This window comes from Drosophila melanogaster, chromosome X (assembly GCF_000001215.4).
Source record: "Drosophila melanogaster chromosome X".
NCBI lineage: Eukaryota > Metazoa > Arthropoda > Insecta > Diptera > Drosophilidae > Drosophila > Drosophila melanogaster.
In genome coordinates, this window is record NC_004354.4 from 5,859,168 (window position 1) to 5,879,849 (window position 20,682).

General features: G+C 46.4%; 5 protein-coding genes across 7 annotated transcripts, besides 1 other annotated feature; 1 reads left to right on the plus strand and 4 right to left on the minus strand.

Annotated features, from left to right (window-relative positions):
- Positions 1–5,382: 5,382 nt before the first annotated feature.
- Positions 5,383–5,984, minus strand: CG43137 (uncharacterized protein). Its single transcript, NM_001258610.2, has 2 exons — positions 5,862–5,984; positions 5,383–5,801 (listed from the first exon to the last, which is right to left on the minus strand). The coding sequence occupies exon 2, from the start codon at positions 5,798–5,800 to the stop codon at positions 5,573–5,575; it is 228 nt and encodes a 75-aa protein (NP_001245539.1). The 5' UTR covers position 5,801; positions 5,862–5,984; the 3' UTR covers positions 5,383–5,572.
- Positions 5,985–9,927: 3,943 nt separating this feature from the next.
- CG15764 (uncharacterized protein) lies at positions 9,928–11,099 on the plus strand. 2 transcript variants are annotated; one of them, NM_001297982.1, is made up of 1 exon: positions 9,928–11,099. In NM_001297982.1, exon 1 carries the CDS (start codon positions 10,015–10,017, stop codon positions 10,894–10,896), a length of 882 nt encoding a protein of 293 aa, NP_001284911.1. In that variant the 5' UTR covers positions 9,928–10,014; the 3' UTR covers positions 10,897–11,099. The 2 variants fall into 2 exon arrangements, with proteins under 2 accessions (NP_001284911.1, NP_572272.1); NM_132044.2 differs by having other exon boundaries at positions 9,928–10,941.
- A 574-nt stretch (positions 11,100–11,673) lies between these two features.
- GAA1 (Glycosylphosphatidylinositol anchor attachment 1) lies at positions 11,674–14,190 on the minus strand. Its single transcript, NM_132045.4, has 3 exons — positions 13,912–14,190; positions 12,173–13,851; positions 11,674–12,103 (listed from the first exon to the last, which is right to left on the minus strand). The coding sequence occupies exons 1-3, from the start codon at positions 14,087–14,089 to the stop codon at positions 11,936–11,938; spliced, it is 2,025 nt and encodes a 674-aa protein (NP_572273.2). The 5' UTR covers positions 14,090–14,190; the 3' UTR covers positions 11,674–11,935.
- Positions 14,191–14,499: 309 nt separating this feature from the next.
- Positions 14,500–14,699: a mobile genetic element.
- On the minus strand, positions 14,673–17,686 carry mof (males absent on the first). The gene has a single exon (NM_078496.3). The coding sequence runs from the start codon at positions 17,583–17,585 to the stop codon at positions 15,102–15,104; it is 2,484 nt and encodes an 827-aa protein (NP_511051.1). The 5' UTR covers positions 17,586–17,686; the 3' UTR covers positions 14,673–15,101.
- A 146-nt stretch (positions 17,687–17,832) lies between these two features.
- On the minus strand, positions 17,833–20,620 carry Usp30 (Ubiquitin specific protease 30). Of its 2 annotated transcripts, none has more exons than NM_132046.3 (4): positions 20,210–20,620; positions 18,879–20,155; positions 18,439–18,638; positions 17,833–18,380 (listed from the first exon to the last, which is right to left on the minus strand). In NM_132046.3, the coding sequence occupies exons 1-4, from the start codon at positions 20,289–20,291 to the stop codon at positions 18,263–18,265; spliced, it is 1,677 nt and encodes a 558-aa protein (NP_572274.1). In that variant the 5' UTR covers positions 20,292–20,620; the 3' UTR covers positions 17,833–18,262. The 2 variants fall into 2 exon arrangements, with proteins under 2 accessions (NP_572274.1, NP_001284912.1); NM_001297983.1 differs by having other exon boundaries at positions 20,210–20,451.
- Positions 20,621–20,682: the final 62 nt, after the last annotated feature.

A 20,682-nucleotide genomic window follows, 5' to 3' on the forward strand; every position in this document is an offset into this window, starting at 1 on the left:
ATGCAAACACGTTTCTGATTAGGAATCAACAAAACCGACAACAGCAGCCGGAAAAGGGACCTGTTCCTTGGACCACCAGATAGCAGATGGGAAATGTAGGAAAATGGTAGGAAAACAGTCGAATAAATGGCTGGAAAGAGGAGACGTGGTCATAATGACAATGCCACTGGAACAGAGAAACCACTGCAAACGATGTCCATGCCAACTTGAGTAATATGCTTTCTTAAAGGCGAGCCCAAAAAAGTATGCTATGCTTTTCAAGCAGCGTTTAGGCAAATACATACCTGCACATTTTAAGTCCATTACGTTTTGAATTTAGTAACAATGCTGGCACATTCATTGACTTTTAAGGCCTTAGGTTTATTTTCCAACTTTTTCGCCCGTCGATTTACGCACTTCAACGCACCTTTACTGTGGCACGCATCTCGTTCATTAGGCCACTTCAATAGACTTTGTAGGAATCAAGACAGAAGTTGGTGAATATTGGATGGAAATGTTGGCTTCGTTGAATTTTAGCAACTTTTGGGCACTTTGGCAACCGCCGGTAAGACTTTTGTTTTAGCTTCACGAAATGTCTGCATCAACCAGGGCAGGGCATCTCAAATTACCCCATTACCTGGCAGAAAAGTGCCCCAACCGCCGCACAGCCCCCTTTCTAATTTCTAACACCGGCGGCCCGCTCTTGAATTTCCATCTGCTTTTTCAATTTGCGCTCACGACTCAAAAACAATATGGCAAAAGTTATGCGCCTCGAAATTTTCAACACGCTGTACCGTAGAACACCCAACTTTTGGCCCCCAAGTCACCAACACCACCCCCCCCCCCTTCAAAACCACCACCCCTGCCTCATAAGTTGTCGGGTTTCACACCACCCCACCCCACCCCCCTCCTTTTCCACCTTACACACGAAATAAACGTGTTGAAATTTAACTAAAATTAATTTGCCAAAAATCAAGGCGAAAGTTTTGCGCCATTTTTGGCCTCTGATTTACTTGACTCCACCATGCCATTCCGGTCATTCCATTCTCCGGCGAATCTCCCCTTTTGTTCGCCCCGGACAGGGTCATAAATTTCACCGGGATTTTGGCCAACCGAGAGCCCTTTTGTCAATTCCAAAGTAATTCGATGGCAAACAAGACATCCTGGGTGTGGATGTCCTGTGCTGGGGAATACCAACTATTGGTTACAAACGAAACTGTTCACTTGGACACTGGAAATGGGCTACTGGATGCTGGGTTGCTGGGTTGCTATGGGATGCTATGATACTGAGATACTGTGTGATGACCCCAAAACTAGATCGATTACACAGCTGGGAATTGGACAAACGGTTTTCAGTACTTCAAAGGGTCAATTGGCCTTCAATATTCAGTGTGATTTATATTATTAATGGCATCGATTGCAGTTTGCTTCATTTAATTGCAAGGAATTGCCAATTCAATTTGCTGGAAATGAAATGCACTGCTTGAAAGACCCATTTTGGGTTAATTAACCATAAATTATAAGAAACATGGCAAAGTGTTTCAAAGTTATTGAAGAATATCGAGCCACTCACTCGTCTCGTCTCGTCTCGTCTATTTCTCATATTTATTCGTGATTGATTCTGGAGTGTTTCCCTGGCACTTCAGTGCACTTTTCCCATATCTTGGACCCGTTCAACCATCACTAATTCTCCGCCATGCAATTCGATCCGTATATCCGTATCGCAACGGCGTGCCATCGACGACTTCCCAGGGAAATGCAGATGGAAATGGGAGTGTATAGAATCTCACTTGGCAATTAGTTTAGTGGCTGTTAGCCCGCAGAGAAAACACAAAATTAGCGGCAGACTATAAGCACGCTAGATCCGCCAATGCTCCATGCCACATGCCACATTCCCCTCACTCTCCCCCCCCCCTTTAGCGCCATGGACGTAGTGCTGCTACCCGTATCCGGTATTCGTATCCGTCCGGATTGCGGTGCATTTTTGTGAGGCAGAGTGTGCGCAAAGTAATTTGCATATGTATTGCCATGGCATTTGCATTTATGCATGTCGACATCACCCGCTACAAAATTTCCACCCATCGCTCCCAGTGGCAAGCCACCCCCCCACCCCCTAAGACCACGCCCCTGTGTTTTTGCATTTGCACATTTGCGGTCATGTTTATGCGCGCCAGTTAATCGATTATGCACGGGCTGAGTGAGCAGCGCCGGAAATGTGCAAATGCTGCACTTCCGCTTCTGCCGCCGGCATAACCCCTAAACCCCTCTACTCACGACAAAAAAAAAAAAAAACAGAAACAGAAACAGAAACAGAAAATGGAAAGAGCTACGTCCCTGCCCGACGCCCCCCCTCCCCCCCCCCCACCCTTCTGCTGGGTGGGAGTTTTTCATTTGACATCCTTTGTGTCGCAGCGAGGTGTGAAAACGGAAATCATTATCGCGTTGCTGTCATCTCTTTACCATCCGACACTATGCCAAAGGACCCACTTTTCAGCCAGCCAATTGTCCTTTCACTGACTCCTGCAACTGTCCTGATAGCCATTCATATTTGAGTATACTAGTATATATATTTTCTATTTTCAGTGCTGTGCTTGAATTCTGCTTTTGATTAGCTACCCAATTTATGAATATAAACCATTGTGCATTTTAGTATTTGCAATTTTGATTCGAATTAATTTGTTTTTACAGAGCACTACGTTTTCGGTTTTGGCATCTGCGTTTTTCACCCTATTACATTCATTTTTGTGGTTGTTTATTCAAACATTTATCGCCCCGAGCAGCATGTCCATATCACAAATTTCGCTAAATAAATATAGCAAATTTGTGCATTTAGCCAATGCGGGTGTTTAGTGCACTCATGCTCATTCACTCGTACTCATTCACACTCACACTCATTCACTCATTCTGCGCATTGTGAATGCAAAAAATGCGAACATTAAATTATTCAAATAGGATTTTTGCATTGATTGCGTTTCTTTGTTGCATACTTAATTCCAATTACAAAAGCTGCAAATTTGATAGGAATCGATCAGAAATGTCACGCTGATCAATTATTAATGAAATCAGAAATAAGAACTAGATTTCTTGCCATACACAAATACATGGCTCGAATCGATATCTTGGCCCAAAGGCCATCGATCTTGGTCCGGGCCCCCCCCCAGTTCGATTTATATTCCTAGCCCAGTTGGCGATGCTAATCGATGTGCATTTGTGGCTTACATCACTAATCCGCCACCCCATTTCGATGGGGCACAAGGCGCTGGGCGTGGCATAATCACTGGCCATTTATCAAGCATGCAGTCCGATGTGTGTCCAGACCAAGAAGCAGGAATCTAGAATTCTAGTATTCTAGAATTCATGGATACAACGATACTGGACAACTAGCACACGCCGCAATGCTGAGATACCGAAAAAGGAACGCCAGCTGCAAGGAGTCACAAGTGAAGGAAGATGATGGCACGTCTGAGAAATGGCCTGTTTGGATCTGGATATGTATCGGGATCTGGATCTGGGCAACAAAGTTAATTGAGCAAGCCGGCTGGCGAGGGAGCTGGCCGGCCGCAGTTGAAATCCAATTTGTCTGGCAAATACACAAATGATGGTCCGCCCAACTCCGTTGGCTTCCTTGGCTCCTTTGATGGCCCGGAGTGGCCACAACCGGAACATCCGGCGGGGAAACAGGAGCAGCAGTAGGAGCAGCAGGAGCTGGAGTAGAAGGAGTGGCAGCTGGGCATTCAAGGCAGCATCATTCATTTGCCAGGACCAAAAAAACGGATGCAAGCAGTGAAAGAATCACCAAGATGCCATCGCAACCGAGTGGCGCAGGGGGATGGGGCGTGGCCATCTGGCCAGCACTATCAACAACAACAACTACAACAGCAGCAGCAACAACATCGGAAAAAGCAGTCAACGGATACGGATCCCAGCAGGCGGCCAATTTCCCTTTCGCACAGGACATCTCTCTCTCTCTCTCTCTCTCCTTGCTTTGTGAATATTTCAAAAATTGCAGCAGCAAAGGCGTTACACTTGAAAAATTGTTAAGAAAGCTTTAATATATCTAAATATATGTATACTACTTACTTATCTTACTTACTATCTTATCTTATTAGACAAATATTTAGTGGAATTTAAAAAAAAGCCATTAGAGAGCTTTTCAAATGTTGATTTCTTCTGTTGCAATTAACAACTTTTTTGCACAGTGCTGCAACAGCAGGCAGCGCAACTTCAGTTGAATCCTGTCTTGGCCGCAGCACTAAAATCAACAAATTTTTCAGGCCCCCAAGAAAGGCAGTCCAGGATGTTGGATGCAATCTGCTTGGGTCGAACAAAAATAATACCCTACCATCTACGACTAAGTGGGCCCATCATAATGCCGAACTGAAACAGTGAGAGTGTAAGGGTATATACACATAATGGATGACTGTGGCTGTCCGAACTGGGGCCGATATGCATCTGACAGCATTATGGGTAAATTTGTTTGCCTTGTAAGCATATCCTTGGGCGCACATCCGGCTGGGAATATGTCTACCATCTGCCTAACAAGCCAACAACAGTTTAGTTTGCTCCATTTCCGTTCTCGTCTCTCGTCTTTGTCTGGCTTCTTCTTTGTGCCTCTGGATGCTGGATACTAGCTGGTGGAGTCTGAAGTCTAAAGTCTGGAGTCTGGAGACCACCGCCAACATGATCTGCTTCCAACTTAATCTGCATATGCGACCAAACATCTGGACGACGGACCAAGGACGACTCTGCCAACATAAATTGCCGGGCACGAAGTTCGAAATCAGGACAGCCTCCGGTTTCGTAAGCAATTCACTTGGAAACCAAGAGGCTGACAAACTCGGGCCATCAAAAATTCACCAGTTTCTACTGACTACGGTGCTGCTGCACCGCAAGGCGAAGCATTTAACTGGTTTGCATAAGCATAATAGGTACCTAGATTTAATACCATACGATTATTGCGTTAAAAAGCATAACATATTTCAAAGTTAATACTAGCTGCTGTGTGGCAAACTCAAGCATATATGATGAACTCCTTTGGGGTCGTATCGTGTGTTGCGTTATCAATTATCAATCAATTTCCCCAACTCCCTTTTATGTCCCTTCATTCAACACATGCTCGCCCCGTCACTTGCCCATTTTGGCGTAAATCGAAAACGTTTCCCAATCGGATCGTAAAATCCGGCAATAAACCGGGCAGCATATCAAGTGCGTATCCTTCGTTCGCGCATCCTTGGCTGATGACTCATCAATAAAGCAAATAAACAAGGCGAAGGAGCTGTTACACTTGTCGGGTCGAAAGGTGTCCTTTTGGAAAAATGAGCAAATATCCGCTGAATCAGGATTGCCGAACTTAACGCATCAGCATCTCCTTCCTTCGCATGGCAAAATGAAACACGAAAGTTTCAATTTAACTATAATATTCAATTATTCATTCAGTTCTTCTTATTGGCAAATCTATTATCATAGAATATATGTACATGATATTAAAAATATTTCAATTCTTCTTATTGGCAAATCTATTATTTAGCATAGCATATAGCTGCAGCCTTTTGTTACTATGGATAAAATTAATTATTACACAAATACCAAATGGTTACCAATGTTTCTGGATTTTATTCAAATCACTGGGAGGCACTCCGTTGATGAATTCGCAACGCGGCTGATTTCCGAGCCGAAAAAACATGCGCAGTCGACCCTTTCCGCGTGCATATATCTTGGCCGTTTCCAAGCGGTTTCCCTTAAAACCGTTCATTTCCATTCCACCAGTGGCTGCATTTTCCCCTGGCAGCACCTTTTCCTCACTATCCTGACCGATTACCATTCTGAACAGGCAGTGGAAATAGTTGTCGATGAGTTGTCGAAGAATCTAACTAACATTTTACCTGCACTTCGATGAGATTTCGATATTGGGTTTATTTCTTGATTTCTCAAAACGTTCTCAATAATTTAGCAGGGTGTGTGTTGTGCTTTGAAGTTTTCGTTTGCCGCCAGCCACGCCTACTGAGATATACGCCTATCAATCCAGGCGAAAAGATGGCATTGTGCAAATGCCTCATAGCGCCGTGTATGCTTATCCGCTAACTTTGTCACAGTTAAATGACAATAAATGTCACACAAAACGCCATAAGAACTTCCACACATGCACCAGTCCGTATACGGATATATACACCAACACACACACACACATATATACACATACATACACTGATAGCAGACGACAAGGACATAAAAGGCAAAAGTTGTGTTCGCCAGCGACAGCAGCGCATAAAAGTTTTCCCTTTCCCGGCTTTTCCTACCTTTTGGCCAGGCCAACATGTTCGTCTTTTTTTTTCATTTTTTTTGTTTTTTATTATTTTCTTGTCTTTAGCTTTCATACGCTCACAAAAAGTATTTGACTATAGCTAAGTAAAATGTATATATGTATATATCCGGAATACCTGCCAAAATCCATTGAATTACTTCCTTTTTTAGGAGTCATTACAATATTTGATTGCTTAAGAATTCGCGCGACTTCCCTGCACTTGCATTAGCATTCTTTTGGTAAGGGTATTTGGGTCGGCTTTTTGCAACATTTAGTTTTTTGTTGCTTGTTTTTCATTTCACTTCTATCATGTTTCAGTTTTCTTTTTGTACGTACTTAAGCCAGTGACGGAGGCACGTCATAACTTGGCCGTAAAACAGCTGACAACTTGGAGCAGAGAAGAGGGATATGTTATGGCACCTCACCGCCAACACTAGCCCTCTCTCTCTTTCTGGGCCCCGCCCAACCGTCTACCGTTCTGCGCCAGCCAGTTGTTTTAGTGGCTTAATGTGCTAAACAACTGCTCGACATGGGGACAAAGGCAAAGGAATTGAATGCCGGCTGAATTTAGGGACTAAGAAAAGACACTCATCCGTGCTGTACATCCCTCTCTTTCGCTTCCTGTCTCACCCTCTCTTTCACTTCGCTAATGGCGGTGTGTGTGTGTGTGTGTGTGTGCTGCCCGCAAATAAAAAACGTCATGCGGGTAGCTGTTGCTCTATCTACTATCTTCATGCCACCCAATGCAGGCCGCACAAACACACACATAGAAGTACAGTCATAATCCTTTTGAAGCAACCCAGTCGATCAACTTTTTGGTTTGCTAGTTCTGTAGATAACACGACATAGTATAAAAGTAGCCTATGCAAACGAAACGCAAATTCTGCAGGACTATGAACATTTAACTGAATGATGGCATACTTACGCAGTATGCACTGTAAATCCCATTTGAAGTATCTGGCCCTTTTCGCTCAATTTGGCAAATTCCCTCATGCACTCCATTCATTTCTAGTTTGCCTACTCGAGTCTCATTTCGTTTGTCATTCATCCAACGGCCGCCGACTTGCTCAGCTTTCTCCACTTTCCCCAATTTTCTCGCTCTCTTTGTGGGACAAGGCTTTGTTTTCCCCCTTTTCGAAGGACCCATCGTAGGCTCTGATTGTTTGTAAATAAAATCGCAAGTTTTATTGTCGCTGGGCAAACTTTGATTAAGAGCAGCATCAAAGTATTGTAAAAGTCTAAGTAGAAGCGGGGCGAAATTAAATTTTCAAGACAGCCTGGAATACTGGAATAAAAAATCCCCAATCCCCCAACTACTGGTAGTTGAAAACTTTGGAGCGCCACGGAAATCTGCACACACAAAACATATCAGTGGGTTGGAAAGTAGAAAAACAAATACCGAATTCGACAAACTTTACAAATTGAGAGAAATTGGCAGTTTTGACGGCATTTTTATTCGCATGCAATATTATTTCGTTATTTGTTCACTTCTTTCGGTTTGCACTCGCAAAAATCTAGAGATCATTTGTTTCAATCAAAATAGTTGCTCTACGAATTTTGTTTTACAATGCCAATGAAAGCAAATAATCCCATTTTGTACCAAAAATCATTTTCCAATTTTACGCCTAGAAAATAACACAATTATTCTCGTAACAATTGACAGAATCATTCAAATATGGATTGTTATACCTCGTTAAGTTTGTATTTAAATTCCCAATCGAACTGTGTCCAAAAATGGGAATTCTATTTTTTAGCCATTTTTTGTAAATTTTGATGATGTTACCCCTTCCGAAAATGCGAAAAATGACTCAAAAATTATTTTTTCTAAATTGGTCCAAAAGTGATACAGATGGTTAGCCTTCGTTATTAGCTGCTCAAAACAGTTATTTCTTTGGTTTTATGATCATTTTTAGTCAAGTTATGATGAAAACGCTCATCTAAAGTTGTTTAATTTTTGCCAAAATCATTTTTTTCGATTTTCCGTCATAAAATAGTCAGTTTTTTGGCCACAACTTTAAAAATAATTGTCTGAATACGGAATGTCATATCACGTTGAGTTCGTATTTAAATTCCCAATCGAACTGTGTCCAAAAATGGGAATTCCATTTTTTAGCCATTTTTTGTAAATTTTGATGATGTTACCCCTTACCGAAAATGCGAAAATTGGTCCAAAAATTAATTTTCCTAAATCGGTCAAAAAGTGATAGGGATGGTTAGCCTTCGTTATTAGCTGCTCAAAACAGTTATTCTTTTTGCTTTCTGATCACTTTTAGTCAAGTTATGATAACAATGCTCATCTAAAGTTGTTTAATTTTTGCAAAATAATTTTTTTCCATTTTCCGTCTAAGATCTCAGTGTATGTCTATAGTCTTTTGGATGCTTTTTTCTCGTACCTGTCTTTCTATGCGTTTGTTTTCCATTTCACCTGCCCAGTTTTTCGTACTCATCGTTGGCATTCCAAAAAAATGGAGTGCCACGTGACTCCTCGTTGTGGTGGTTTAGGGGGGGGGGGGGGAGGACTATATAGGTCGGGCGGATTGACGCCGCTTGTGCATTGTTTCGAGGGGGCGGACAAAGCACACAAATAACTGTCAAAGTTTCAATTCTTTTCGAAAGTAAAGCCCGGGTAAAAAAAAAAAAAAAAACAAGAAACCGAATCCGAATCCAAAAGCAAACAAAGGCAGAACAATGGTCGAGCAAATTGAAAGCTCTCGATTGGTATTCCTCTATTCCGGACTTGTTTTCCCACTTTTCACTTTTCATTAAAACAGAAGCAGCACGGAAGCGTTGAAAAAAAATCCGCAAAAAACAGCGAAACTAAAATTGAAGTCGCTCTACAAATGGATAAACTCAGTTTGGCAATGGATTTTATTTACAGATCTCATTCAAGGTTCAATTTATGAAACGATTAATAGTTAAAGCAATAAATTTTTTAAAGGGCCGTTCAAGTAGGTTCCATTATCCTTACATCCGCGATGAATGCATGGCTGTTCTGTCCAACCGACACGATAATGCACATACTCATACATATGTACATATATGTTGCACATCAATCCCCCTTTCGCCGACATGCAAAGTGCAACACCTCTCGTTCTTCGAACAATTTTAATTATTTCCACACGCAGCAGCGACGCACTCAGTAAGTCCATGGGCGGCAGAGGGAACCGGCAAAAGAGTGGTCGTTGGAGTGGGATGGTGGGGGGTGGGGGGGCGAACCCGACCGCAGGGAGTGTGTTGTTGGCTTTAACGGGGAATTAAGTCGGGCAACAGGAAGTCAGCGAGCACAATAATTAAGATGAGCGCTCGAGGGGCAATTATGTGACATCAACTTGCCAATTTTAAAACACCCCCGCCCCCCCGCAATCACGAACTCTCCGCATCCCTTTATCCTTCAGTCGAAGGATAATGCGAACGTTTTGGCCAACAGTGGGCTGTGTATAAAGATTTCTAACCATATATAAATATTCTTCGAACTGCATACTTTGCGACACATTCATACACTCAGAGAAAAAAACCTTTGTAAACTTGTAATCTTGGAGTTGGAGTTTTCCGAAACCAGTAGGCCCGTCTCCAACTGGCAACACTTCATTTCACCTAATTTGACAGGGACACACACAACACGTTTGCTCTACGGTTCGGTCGGTAGTACCAAATCTTATATACACTACATCTTCACAGTATAGCCATATATATATATTAATATTATCAAAATTTTCCACTAAACCTGCTTTGGAATGAGCACAGAACATCTGAATGACGCGGCGGAGTCCGTGAGTGCCCGGAGTTTGGCTTTGGATCGCGCTATCGTCAATTTGGTGCACCAGGCCCGTCGCCTCCATTTGAACAGCGTGAATGGCTATACATCTCTGGAGGCATCTCTGGAGAAGGCAGTGCCAGAGTTGCTCACGACTAGGAGTGATACCGCACACCCCACCACCACAGCGACCAGCTCGGCAAGGTCTTTCCCGAAGCGTAGGCCCAGTAGCCTAGCACCACGACCTGCGCCCAAGGCTTTCAAAATGCGCAAGACCGATACGCATCTGAGGACCCCACGTGTCGTCCAGTGTAAGACGGCCCGTATCCCGGTGACGCCACCACCACCGCCACCCTCGCCGCGTTGCCCAAAACCTGGGGAACTTAGTTCGGCCATGGACATGGCCGATCTGCTTCGGATCGAGATCGCCGAGACGGATGCACTGTTGGATCAAATGCTATTCGATGCCAAGGCACTCGAACGCCAGGTGGCGATCCAGTGTCAGTTGCAGAGCGATGCGGAAATGATCCGCAGCCTGGAGATGGAGTACAGTGGGCGATCCATGAGATATCTGATAGAGGCCATTCAGTCGGACTGCGAGAGCCAGGATGTCCAGGATCTCTGGAGCCGATGTCAACGCTCTTTGGAACGCCACGCGGAGCGACAGACGGAGCTGGAGTCCAAAGAGGGTCTGTATCTGGATCGGAATCCAGGCAAGGGCACCGGCAAGGGCACCCAAACCGATATGGCTGACTCTCAGGACGAGATGCTACCTATCTCGTCCAATTCGATTTGCCAATGGTTGCGAAGGGCGATGGGTTCTTTAAGCCAAGAGGATCAGGTGCAGGAGATGGCCATCTAGCGCAGGCCAGCCTTGAATAGTATTTGAATAAAGATACACAACTCTAAAATCACTTGTGTGCTCTGCTGTTTTAACGATGGCCCATAGAAATATTGAAAAGCTGCGATTAGACTAGAACTGCGAGGATTAATTAACTACTACTTGAAAAAGTATATATATTTGTTAACTGATTTATACAGTGATACAGCTCAGTGATTTGACCGAACTCATCTTACAATCTATCTATCCATTTAATAAAAAGATATTCGAAAATTTCTCATTTCTACATTTCGAGTGAAAGTACCACTGTGCCGCCGCAACTTTGTGTCTGCCTTTGAATGGTTGTGTGAGGAAAGTTTTCTTGTTAAGTTGCAGATTGAATGGCGCCGGTAAACACGGTGCGGCAAGTGCAGGGCTCCCAGCTTCGAGGACACCATGCATCCATGCCTCTGATTGAGCCAAATCCTGGCTCATAACTAATTGCCAGCAGCGACGACGATGGCGCTGGCAGCGGTGCAAAGTTTAAATTAAGTTGCGTGTCATAGTCGAAAAGTTTTCCACTTATTCAAAGAGGCACGTGCTCCACTGAGCACTACTCCACGGAGAAACTCCTGTCCTCCACTGGCCAATAACGCCAGCGAAGACGGAGGATTGACAAAAGAAATAATAACCAACGGATGGGAAATATATGCATTACTGCTTTACGTGCAAACAAAGTTGCAAATATAATGGAAAATCCATAAATCACAAGAAGCTACTGATAAAGTTAACCACTTAAGTAATTTAAAATGATAAGTTAACTGGGAATCAACATCGAAAATGCCGTGGTATATTTAATATTTTTTGGATTACATTTACACTTAGTTATTCCAACTAATAAATAGGCTTCTTTTATTTAGACATTTAATCAAATGCATAACATTTAAATGGAATTTTCTCTGCATGTGCAATCTCTTACCGCCATCACACACAGTTTTGTTGGGTTTATCACACTTCATCTTAGGATCATTTCCAGTTGATATATGTAGCCAGTGAATGGCAATCCGTGCTGTTCGTCTCCTCAATTCGTTTTCACCTTTGACTGCGGCTGCGGCGACGTTGATGGCGACTCATCGAAGTCCAGGTAATCTGCGTAGTCGCGTCGCTTGGACAGCGACAAGGTCCAGCAGATGATCCACAGCGGCAGGAAAATCGTGCAGATGACAAAGTACAGCCAGTTGCCATAAATCTGCAATAGGAAAGTATTTTAGTTTATTATCTATGTATGTTAGTAGTGGCAACTGAAATCTTAACTTACCACGGAATCGATAAGTCCATAAGCCGAGGCATCCATGGCCGCGGTGGCCGCCCTCAGCATGATCTTCTGCACCGGCAGCTCCGGGAACTGGTAGAATGTCATGGCCAGCACGATCACATAAACGACCATCATGGGATTCATGACCAGCGTGGCCAAGCGGATCGTGTTCCTCAGCGTGCTGCGCGAGTTCTCCTCCTTGGTCTCCAGCGCGATGACCAGCGGTACAGTCAGCACGGCCGCAAATAAGCCCAGGGCAAAGTTGAGGAGCCCGATGACTATTAAAGCGCAGCCATAGATTAGCAGAAAGGCCACATGCAGCAGCTCCAATCCTCCGGGCGGCAAAACCACCACAAAGGGCAGAACGAAACCGATCAGAGAAAGAAAACTCAGTACTGAGGTGGTCAGTGGTGCGGCGCCCATAGGAATCTCTAGGAAATATTGCTGCAGGGGCAGCACGTTGCACAGGAAACCAATCAACAGGGTGGCAGTAAGGTAAATCAATACCGAACCATACGGCAGCTCGAACTTATCCGGCTCTAGGTTCTCCTCCAGTTCCGCCTCCTGTTCGTGCTCCCTAAGCCAGCCAGCGGCCTTTTCCAGCTCAGCGTTGGTCGCCGGGAGCGTGGACCACGTTAGATAGGCCTTAAGGAAGGCACAAGCTACCAGAGCCACCAAAGCGGGCATATAATCCCCAATGGAGATGTAGCGATCGTTGCTTACGATCACATAGAAGAAAAAGCTTTGATGGAAGCGCTCCAGAAGGTTGTTCAGACTCCTGGCTATTCCCTCGATGGCCTTCAGCAAAGGCACCGCTGCCGATCCTGGGCTGCCCTTCAGTGTGGCATGGGTGGCCCTTCGATTGGCAGCTATGGTCAAAGCATCGATCCGATAACGGTGGAACAGCCCATGATTGCCAGTGGGTACGCCCGACGACTGGCTGGCCAGCATGGTCAGCATCTGGCGGAAGTTCTGCTCGAAGTGCGACTGGCTGTGACGACGCTTCTTGCGTGGCGCTTGTTTATAGCCAGAGGCGATGCCCTCGCGGGCCATAATTCTCTGCACCAGATTGAACATATCCAGATTGGGCAGCTTGCCGTTCAAGCCCTCTATTCGCACATCCACATGGTCAATCTCCAGATCCTGAACTTCAATATTCAGAGCCGCTTGCAGCGAACCAGCGCGAGCGGGCAAATTGCCAGGACGCAGGTACGCCTTGCTCAAGTCCAGTTCCCGGTCGCCATCGTGATAAGCCTCCAGCCAGGCCTGCATGCCCAGCTGCTCCTGTTCGGTGATCAGGAAGATCAGATCCTTCGCCCAGTAGTTCTTGCGCCGGGCAAAATCGGCGAAGGCCAGCAGAAGCGGCACGCTGGCGGAAATGTCCGTGTGCACGGAACTGGCAGCGCGATATGGAGCCGCAAAAACGATGCCCTCCGTGGAGGCAATTCTTGGGGCCCTCAATATGCCGTAGATATTCTTGCCGTGATACTCTTTACCGCCGCCAAATGGGTAGCGCAACGTGTAGTTGTGCGTGTGCGTCTCCAGGCCGAACTCGTTCATCTTGGCCGCAATCCAGGCGTGCGGCGTGGTGGACAGATGATCCTTTCGCTCCCGCTGCAGCTCCTCCAGCAACTGGATGGCCAGACGATTCGCATCGATGCGGATCTCCGGATAGACCAAGCCTACAATAGATCACACCAATTGTTAGCGGCTCTCTTTTGGTGACGCTGCACGTAACTCACCTGGCGAAAGAGCATTCTCGGAGAGATATGTCCCGTGGTTGAACTCCGGCAGCGCCAAACAGAAGAACCAGGCCACACCCGCCACATAAAGGGCGTAGCACACCTTGCGAACATGACGCGCCAGTCCGTCCACCAGCTTGCTTTGCGTCGATATCGACGGATCGGACAGCAGGCCCATTTTGGCTGCCCTATATCCTGTATATATCCCGAATCACAACAACACGAATCGGACAAGCCGGCGGAATTGTATCGATGCGGGCGTTATCGATAACCTCGATAACCGATTGCTTATGACGCTAGGGAGGAGAGGGTTAGCAATGGATTTTAATGCTCGAAATTTTAAACTTGTTTTTCCAATGTTTTCGATATTTCTATATATATTTTTTATTATATCAAAATATACATATTAAGCTAACCTACAAGAAATGTGTTGCAAAAATAATGAAAAGAATAACCTGTCGTTGTAAATATTTATTTAATTTTTCCTCTTTTTGACGTTAATGTAACGACGCATTTATTTGAGAAAGTACATCATGTTCTCAGATTGGAGTTTTTCTTTTTTACAGTTTAAATCATTTATTATTGTTCATTAGTCAGTAGGAATCGTTCAGTTCTTTCTGAACTTAACCTAATGTGTAGCCTAAAAGATATTATGGATTCTCTTCCTTAATTATAGTGTATAAAAATGTACCGTGGAGAGATTATGCTATCTTACGTGTAAGGAGTTCATAGAGATGTATTCTCTTCAGGCGTCGGCATATCGGCTGCTGTGGAAGTTTATTTGGTTTTTAACAAGTCCAGAGTTTTTCGAGATAAAGTAGTTAAAGATATATATTTCAAGAACACAGAAGTTTTTAAAATTTTTAAATGGTTGTTCCAAATTCCCTCTCCAAAAACATTAGCCAAACGAATTAGACATTTGGTTCTATCATTAAGAGTTACAACAGCCTATCCGTAAAACTCCTTAACTATAAAAAAAAAAAATTGTAAACCAAATGTTAAGTATTACATTGAACCTTCTGATGGTTCCATTTAGATATATGACTATACATTTTTCGTTTGGAGGGGTGCAATAGAATAGCTTATTCCTACGCTTTCTTTAAAAAAAAATAAAAAAAAAAAACCTAATCGTCATCGTCAATAACAATTATATGCGATGATAGCAGAACGGGGTCTCCAGGTTCCGTATGCTAGCCGGAATTTCCCGGAGCTCTGACCACTGCCGCTGCAGTTTGCGGACTCCAGACGAGGTAATCGGTGTCGATGGTCAGCTTGGGCTGCTTGAACTGCGGCAGCTGGAGGTGGTCTTGAATGGTCTTGGACGTAACGCAAATGACATTCTGGCCCTTCCAATACTTGATCATCTTCATGGACTGCAGCGTGTAGATAATGTCGTCGTGGGTGATGCCACTCATTTCGCTCAGCTCCTTGATTGTGATCTGCTCTGGAGCGCAGCGGGTTTTCATCAGCTCCAGCAGCGTGTATGCCCAATAGCTGCGATAGCTCAGCCTACCCAGATCCGAGAGCGGTTTCTCCGGACTACCGATTACGCCCTCCTTGCGCGACAGCTCATAGCTAAAGGCTATTAGTAGCTTTCCAAATCCCTTACGCTGATGCGGCGGCAATACCAGAATGCAGGCCACGTTGTAGTTTTCCAGCGACTTCTTTTCCTTGGAGAAATAGCCCACAATGTGACTGCCCTCCTTGTCCGTCTCGCAAAGGATGTAAAAGAGAAACGGGTCCATGTCGAAGTATAGAACCTTGTGGTCCAAAAAGAGCTTGGCCATCAGACACAAAAGTTGGCAGTATAGTGACTCCTCCTTGCCGTTCACCTCGTAAATGGATATATTGCCCTTGCGGTAGATCTCTCTTCCGGGCGGACGCCTGCGGTCGCATTCGTGCAGATGATAGGCATAGCTCGACCTGAAGCGCATGTACTTTAGGCAGTACTCGCAAACATATAACGTACGTGCCTTGCCATATTCTTCGGGGAAGGGACTAAAGTACCAGGTGTCGATCTCGTAGTTGCCAAACTGCAGCTTATCAATGTACTTGATCTTCGTAATGGACTCGTGCTCCTTCTCCAGCGCCGCCTGCGTGGCGGTCAGCTCAGCGTGGCTCTTCTGCACGTGGTTGATCTCATCGTAGCGCCGCTTCTGGTAGCGTGTCATCTTGCGGTCGCTGTAGTCATAGCGACTGTTCTCGCAATAGGACAGATAGTAATCCTTGTTGGCCGCACGCTTCTGCCGTTCGGATGAGGCAGCTGCCGCCGCGGCGGCCTGTTGGGCGAGCATTTCCCTGCTAGTACTTGGCTGATCGGGGGCTAATGGTGGCGCTGGCAGCACGGTAATACCGCCCAAGTCATCCGCATTGTCCGAGATCCTATGCCTGCCCACCCATCCGTCCAGGCGGCGATTGAGACCAACATAGTGGACGTAGTACTCATCGGGAGCGGCCGCATTCTCAGTGGTGCGAGACTGAAGCACCTGGCCACGGTGCACGGTGCCATCCTCGCGCCGAATAAAATAGATCTTGTCGGGATTTTCGCTTATATCGATCTTTTGCATCAGAGGGTCACCTGTTGTGATGACCGTCTCCCTGGAAGTGTTGTCGTGCTCCATGGTCAAGGCATCATCTTCGTCCTCCTCTTCCTCTTCATCGTCATCGCTGCTGCTAGTTTCGCTGCTGTCGTCAGAAATGGCCTCAACGTTGGCGCTAAGTACGGTTTGAATGGGCAGAACTACGGCTGGCGGCGGCATGTTGCGCTGGCGAGGATCACGCGGCGCCAGGCGGGTGGGCAGGCCAGGTGTCGATTCCTGCATGTAGCGAGAGCGTATGTAGGGGGATAAATATACTGCTGGTGGTTCCTCGCCGTCATCTGTGGGCGAGGCGGGAGTCTCGGGGACTTGTTCCGCTGCTGGAGGAGGTGGTGGTGGCGGTGGGGCAGCCAATGGCAGCCCCAGTTGTTGTGTCCCTTTGAGATGAAGAGGAGCTGGAATGGTAACCACCTCGGTGATTATTGCATTGGGAGGAGCATCGGGATCCATAACGAAGTCGTCAATGTTGGAACCACTGCCGTAGGGGTTGATGTCGGCCACGCAGATTACCGTATCGGAGGAGGGCTCATCCTCGGTTTCAATTTCCTGGTCCACCACCTCTTTCTGCTTCTGCGGCTGCGCGGGCTCCTGTGCCTCCAATTCAACTGGACCTGGTGACTTCACCTGATCCTGACCGTCCTCCTTCTTTTCCTCCTGCTGCTGCTGCTGTGGTTGCTCCGGCTCGGGCTCCGGTGGTGCCTCCTCCGCCTCGCTAACATCGTCGTAGCGGGAGGAGCTGGACGACCTGGTGGAACTAGTCGATGTGCTGCTCGCCGGCGTGCTGTCCTCCGAAATGGGACTGATGTCGCGATGCTGGCGCTTCGCCGGTGGCTCTGACTCCGCCGCGGCCTCCGCTTGGACACCGCTGAGGTCGAGCGACTGCTCCGCCGACTGATCCGAGCCGCTGACGTCTAGACTGGCGCTCAATTCGGCCGCCGCATCTTCAACCGGCGTCCTCGGCGGACCGCCAATTGTGTACGCATCGGTTGGCTCCTGTTCCGGCTCATGCTCCTCCTCAATCGGCTGCTCCTGCACGTGGCCCGCGCTGGGTGTCTGTTCCAGCTCCGCTTCAGACATTCTTAGCCACTAGATTTGTCCAATTGCGTATTTTTGTTCACTCTTTAGGGAAATGAAACGAAATACGGCGTGAAATGCAACCCTGATTTATCACAACATGTCCAGATAATCGATTATTAATCGGTGGTTATCGATGTACAATACTTTGCACCCTTTTTGAAATTACCCTTCTGGATTTTTCTGTGCATTCAGTATTATAATATATTTTATTTATCCAAAACCTTCAGAGAAAGCACTTTAAAAAATTGGAACTGATTTCGAAATTTTTATTGAACATCTATCCTACAGAATTAACGCGCAAACAATTATTGGTAGTTGATTTGTGTACATTGCTAAATACAGACAGCTAAAAGCACGGCATGAATTTGGAATTCTTAAAAAATCTTAAATGCATAGATAACAAATGAAGAGTCGAGCTCTCTGTTACGATAGGGAGTTCCTATATGCAATAAGCCGTACACAGAGTTTGGATTATGCGGAGACCATTACATGAACCCGCCGAGTATAGGTCAGATCATCGTGGGTTCCCGTACTTATATGAGTTATGTATATATATCTATATAAATGTGACGCGTGTTTGCTATGGCCACCGTTCGACGAAAAGGATTTGGTTTCGGATATTCATATTCATCACATCAAAAGTATGGACTAGAATAATACCGACGACCTACACCTGACTAGCGCAGATTTAGCTGCCTCTGCTGGCCACGATCGTAGAATAAAAGATAGGCGGGGACGCTCAACACCTCGTCGATGCTCACCTCCCGCACAATTGTATCCGATGTGTAGTACCACCTAATAAGGATAGCACAGAATTAGCATAATTATTACACAGAGGCAATGGAAACCATACCGATGTGCGTTCCGCAACGAGCCACGCCTGTAGGTTACAAAGTGACCGCTGTTTGCCTCCCCGGAGTGCACCACCACGGCCAGAAGCCGGTAAAGATTCTTGGGGAACATCGTGCCAAAGCCCTCGCCACCACCAACGCCATTGTTCATCGGCAGGCTGGAGGAATACAGCGACATTGTCGAGCCCCAGGGAGTGCCAGCCTGTAATCATGAGCAAAAGTGTTTGTTTTAACAATATGCTAGTTACTAAATGTAAACAGTTCTTGAATTGAATGCCACTACTCTTTGTACACCAATTAGAAAAGGAAAGACCTATATTCTATAGATATATCCTATACATATATATCCTTTAGATATATGTATTTAAATGATCATATATAAGGATAATTTTTACAGGGGAAGTTTGTTATTCTGGGGCAAACATATGCAACACACGCTCACCTGGCTATTGAGATGCGGCTGCACGAAGCTGTAGGGCGCCATGGAGAGGCTCTCGGGGAAGTGTACATAGTCCTTCCGCTTGCACACCTGTCCAGTTGGCAGCCACACCGTCCGCGCCACATGGATGCACAGGCAGGCCGGTAGTTTAGCGAACGTAACCGATTTGGTGTGCGTGGTGGTCTCGTTGCAGGAGTCACACTTGACATCGCTCAGATCCTCCGATGTGATATACTCGCTAAGCAAGTGGCCCAAACTCAAGCCAGTTCTGCGTTGCGGCGGCAGATTTAGCGTTATGCTGTCGAACTTATCGTACCGAACGGCCGACTTGGAGCCGCAGCCATTGCACACGATCTGTGCGCCCATGGCGCCCTGAAACGGATGCGCCACTTGGCTGGGCATCATGTTGGACCAGATGGACACCCGACCTGGTCCGCGATGCAGGCGCTCTAGCGATCGACAGGAGCTGGACACCCGGCGATTCAGACCCTCATCCTGCTGCTGTTGGGATTGTGGAAGTCGCGGTCGCGACGAACGCTCGCCGCCCAACATAGGCGTAGCCAAGGAATCCGGATTGCTGACGAGCGGAAAGCCAAAGGGTGTCCCTGGCGAAACGGCATCCAGAAGCACGGATCCCAGGCGATCGTTTCCGTCGCGTTCGCAAACAGAGGCAGGCGAATCCGGTGTGTGGGCCTCGGAACGCACCAATCGCTGCAAACTGGTGCTCTCATCATACTCCATGTTTAAGAAATCAGTGAGCATGGCACTGGAGGGCCGGTTCGGTTGATCCCCGATCCTCTGGCTGGCTCCCAGTCCCGCTGCCATGGAGCTAAATGATCGAAAGCCCCCTACTGGCGTTGCTGTGCCTGCCAAGCTGCTGTTATCATCGTTATCCGTGGGCAGAGCATCCGACAGACAGCCGAGGGGCTGTGGTCGTATGGCCTCCTCCTCCAGGCAGGTCAATAGCACGTGGAACAGCTCGTGGGCGTCGTGCTCCTCCTGTGGAATCACCCAGCCCAGGGCATTCAGAGCCCGGAGAACGGCTCCCGGTGAATAGGGATCGCCGCGCAGAGTGGCATGGGTGCCATTGACCACTTCCAGAGTGTTTAACATCGACGTAATTAAGCTTTTTCGATCCGGCGAGGCGTTGTTGTACAATTGCAGCCAGGCAATGAACTGGGGACAGGCGGCCATCGCCTGTAGCAGGGTGTTTAGGAAGCAGGTCAGTCCAAAGTTGTGGAGACCGGCAATTTGGCCGCGTCGTTGACGCAAACGGGAACCTGCAAATGTTTCGCTGGAGTAGGGAACTACGCCATGGAAGATCTACTACTCACCCGAAGGACCCCAGAAAACGAAGGCTCCGACTACGGCGGCTACCGTCACTCCGGCGGCCATTAGAATCTTCTCGCTCTCCATGGCTTGAGATTTCCGATGGCTGGTTTTCCGGTGCAGATCACTGCGGTACCGGGAACTCCCAATCCCGCCGCCAAAATCGCACACAGACTAACTCTAGTTAGGAATTTAGACCGAAAAAATTTTTGTGTCTCTTGATGTGTTGCAAAGCGATTCAGTTGTTAACACCACAACGTGCGGCCATTACGCAACACTGGCGCGCAATTATCGTTAAATTTGCAGAGAAAATCAAGTATTTTAAAATTCAACCGAATCGTTGTACATGTGAATGTTTCTACTATAAGCATTAAACAAACATAAGTTTGACAGCTTAAATTTGTAAACGTAGAATATATTTCCCATACTATTGTATCGTCTATCGATAGCGACGATTTGATCAACTTTCGATAGGCAC

Excerpts from the sequence above, each read along its gene's own strand:
- CG15764 (NM_001297982.1), top strand. The coding sequence starts at position 10,015 with ATGAGCACAGAACATCTGAATGACGCGGCGGAGTCCGTGAGTGCCCGG.
- Usp30 (NM_132046.3), bottom strand. The coding sequence starts at position 20,291 with ATGGAGAGCGAGAAGATTCTAATGGCCGCCGGAGTGACGGTAGCCGCC. Across the intron at positions 20,156-20,209 it reads CGTTTTCTGGGGTCCTTCGG|GTTCCCGTTTGCGTCAACGA; the intron begins GTGAGTAGTAGA and ends AAACATTTGCAG. Across the intron at positions 18,639-18,878 it reads AGCCGCATCTCAATAGCCAG|GCTGGCACTCCCTGGGGCTC; the intron begins GTGAGCGTGTGT and ends TCATGATTACAG.
- GAA1 (NM_132045.4), bottom strand. The coding sequence starts at position 14,089 with ATGGGCCTGCTGTCCGATCCGTCGATATCGACGCAAAGCAAGCTGGTG. Across the intron at positions 13,852-13,911 it reads CGAGAATGCTCTTTCGCCAG|GCTTGGTCTATCCGGAGATC; the intron begins GTGAGTTACGTG and ends GATCTATTGTAG. Across the intron at positions 12,104-12,172 it reads ATGGACTTATCGATTCCGTG|ATTTATGGCAACTGGCTGTA; the intron begins GTAAGTTAAGAT and ends TTCCTATTGCAG.
- CG43137 (NM_001258610.2), bottom strand. The coding sequence starts at position 5,800 with ATGGTAATCGGTCAGGATAGTGAGGAAAAGGTGCTGCCAGGGGAAAAT.
- mof (NM_078496.3), bottom strand. The coding sequence starts at position 17,585 with ATGTCTGAAGCGGAGCTGGAACAGACACCCAGCGCGGGCCACGTGCAG.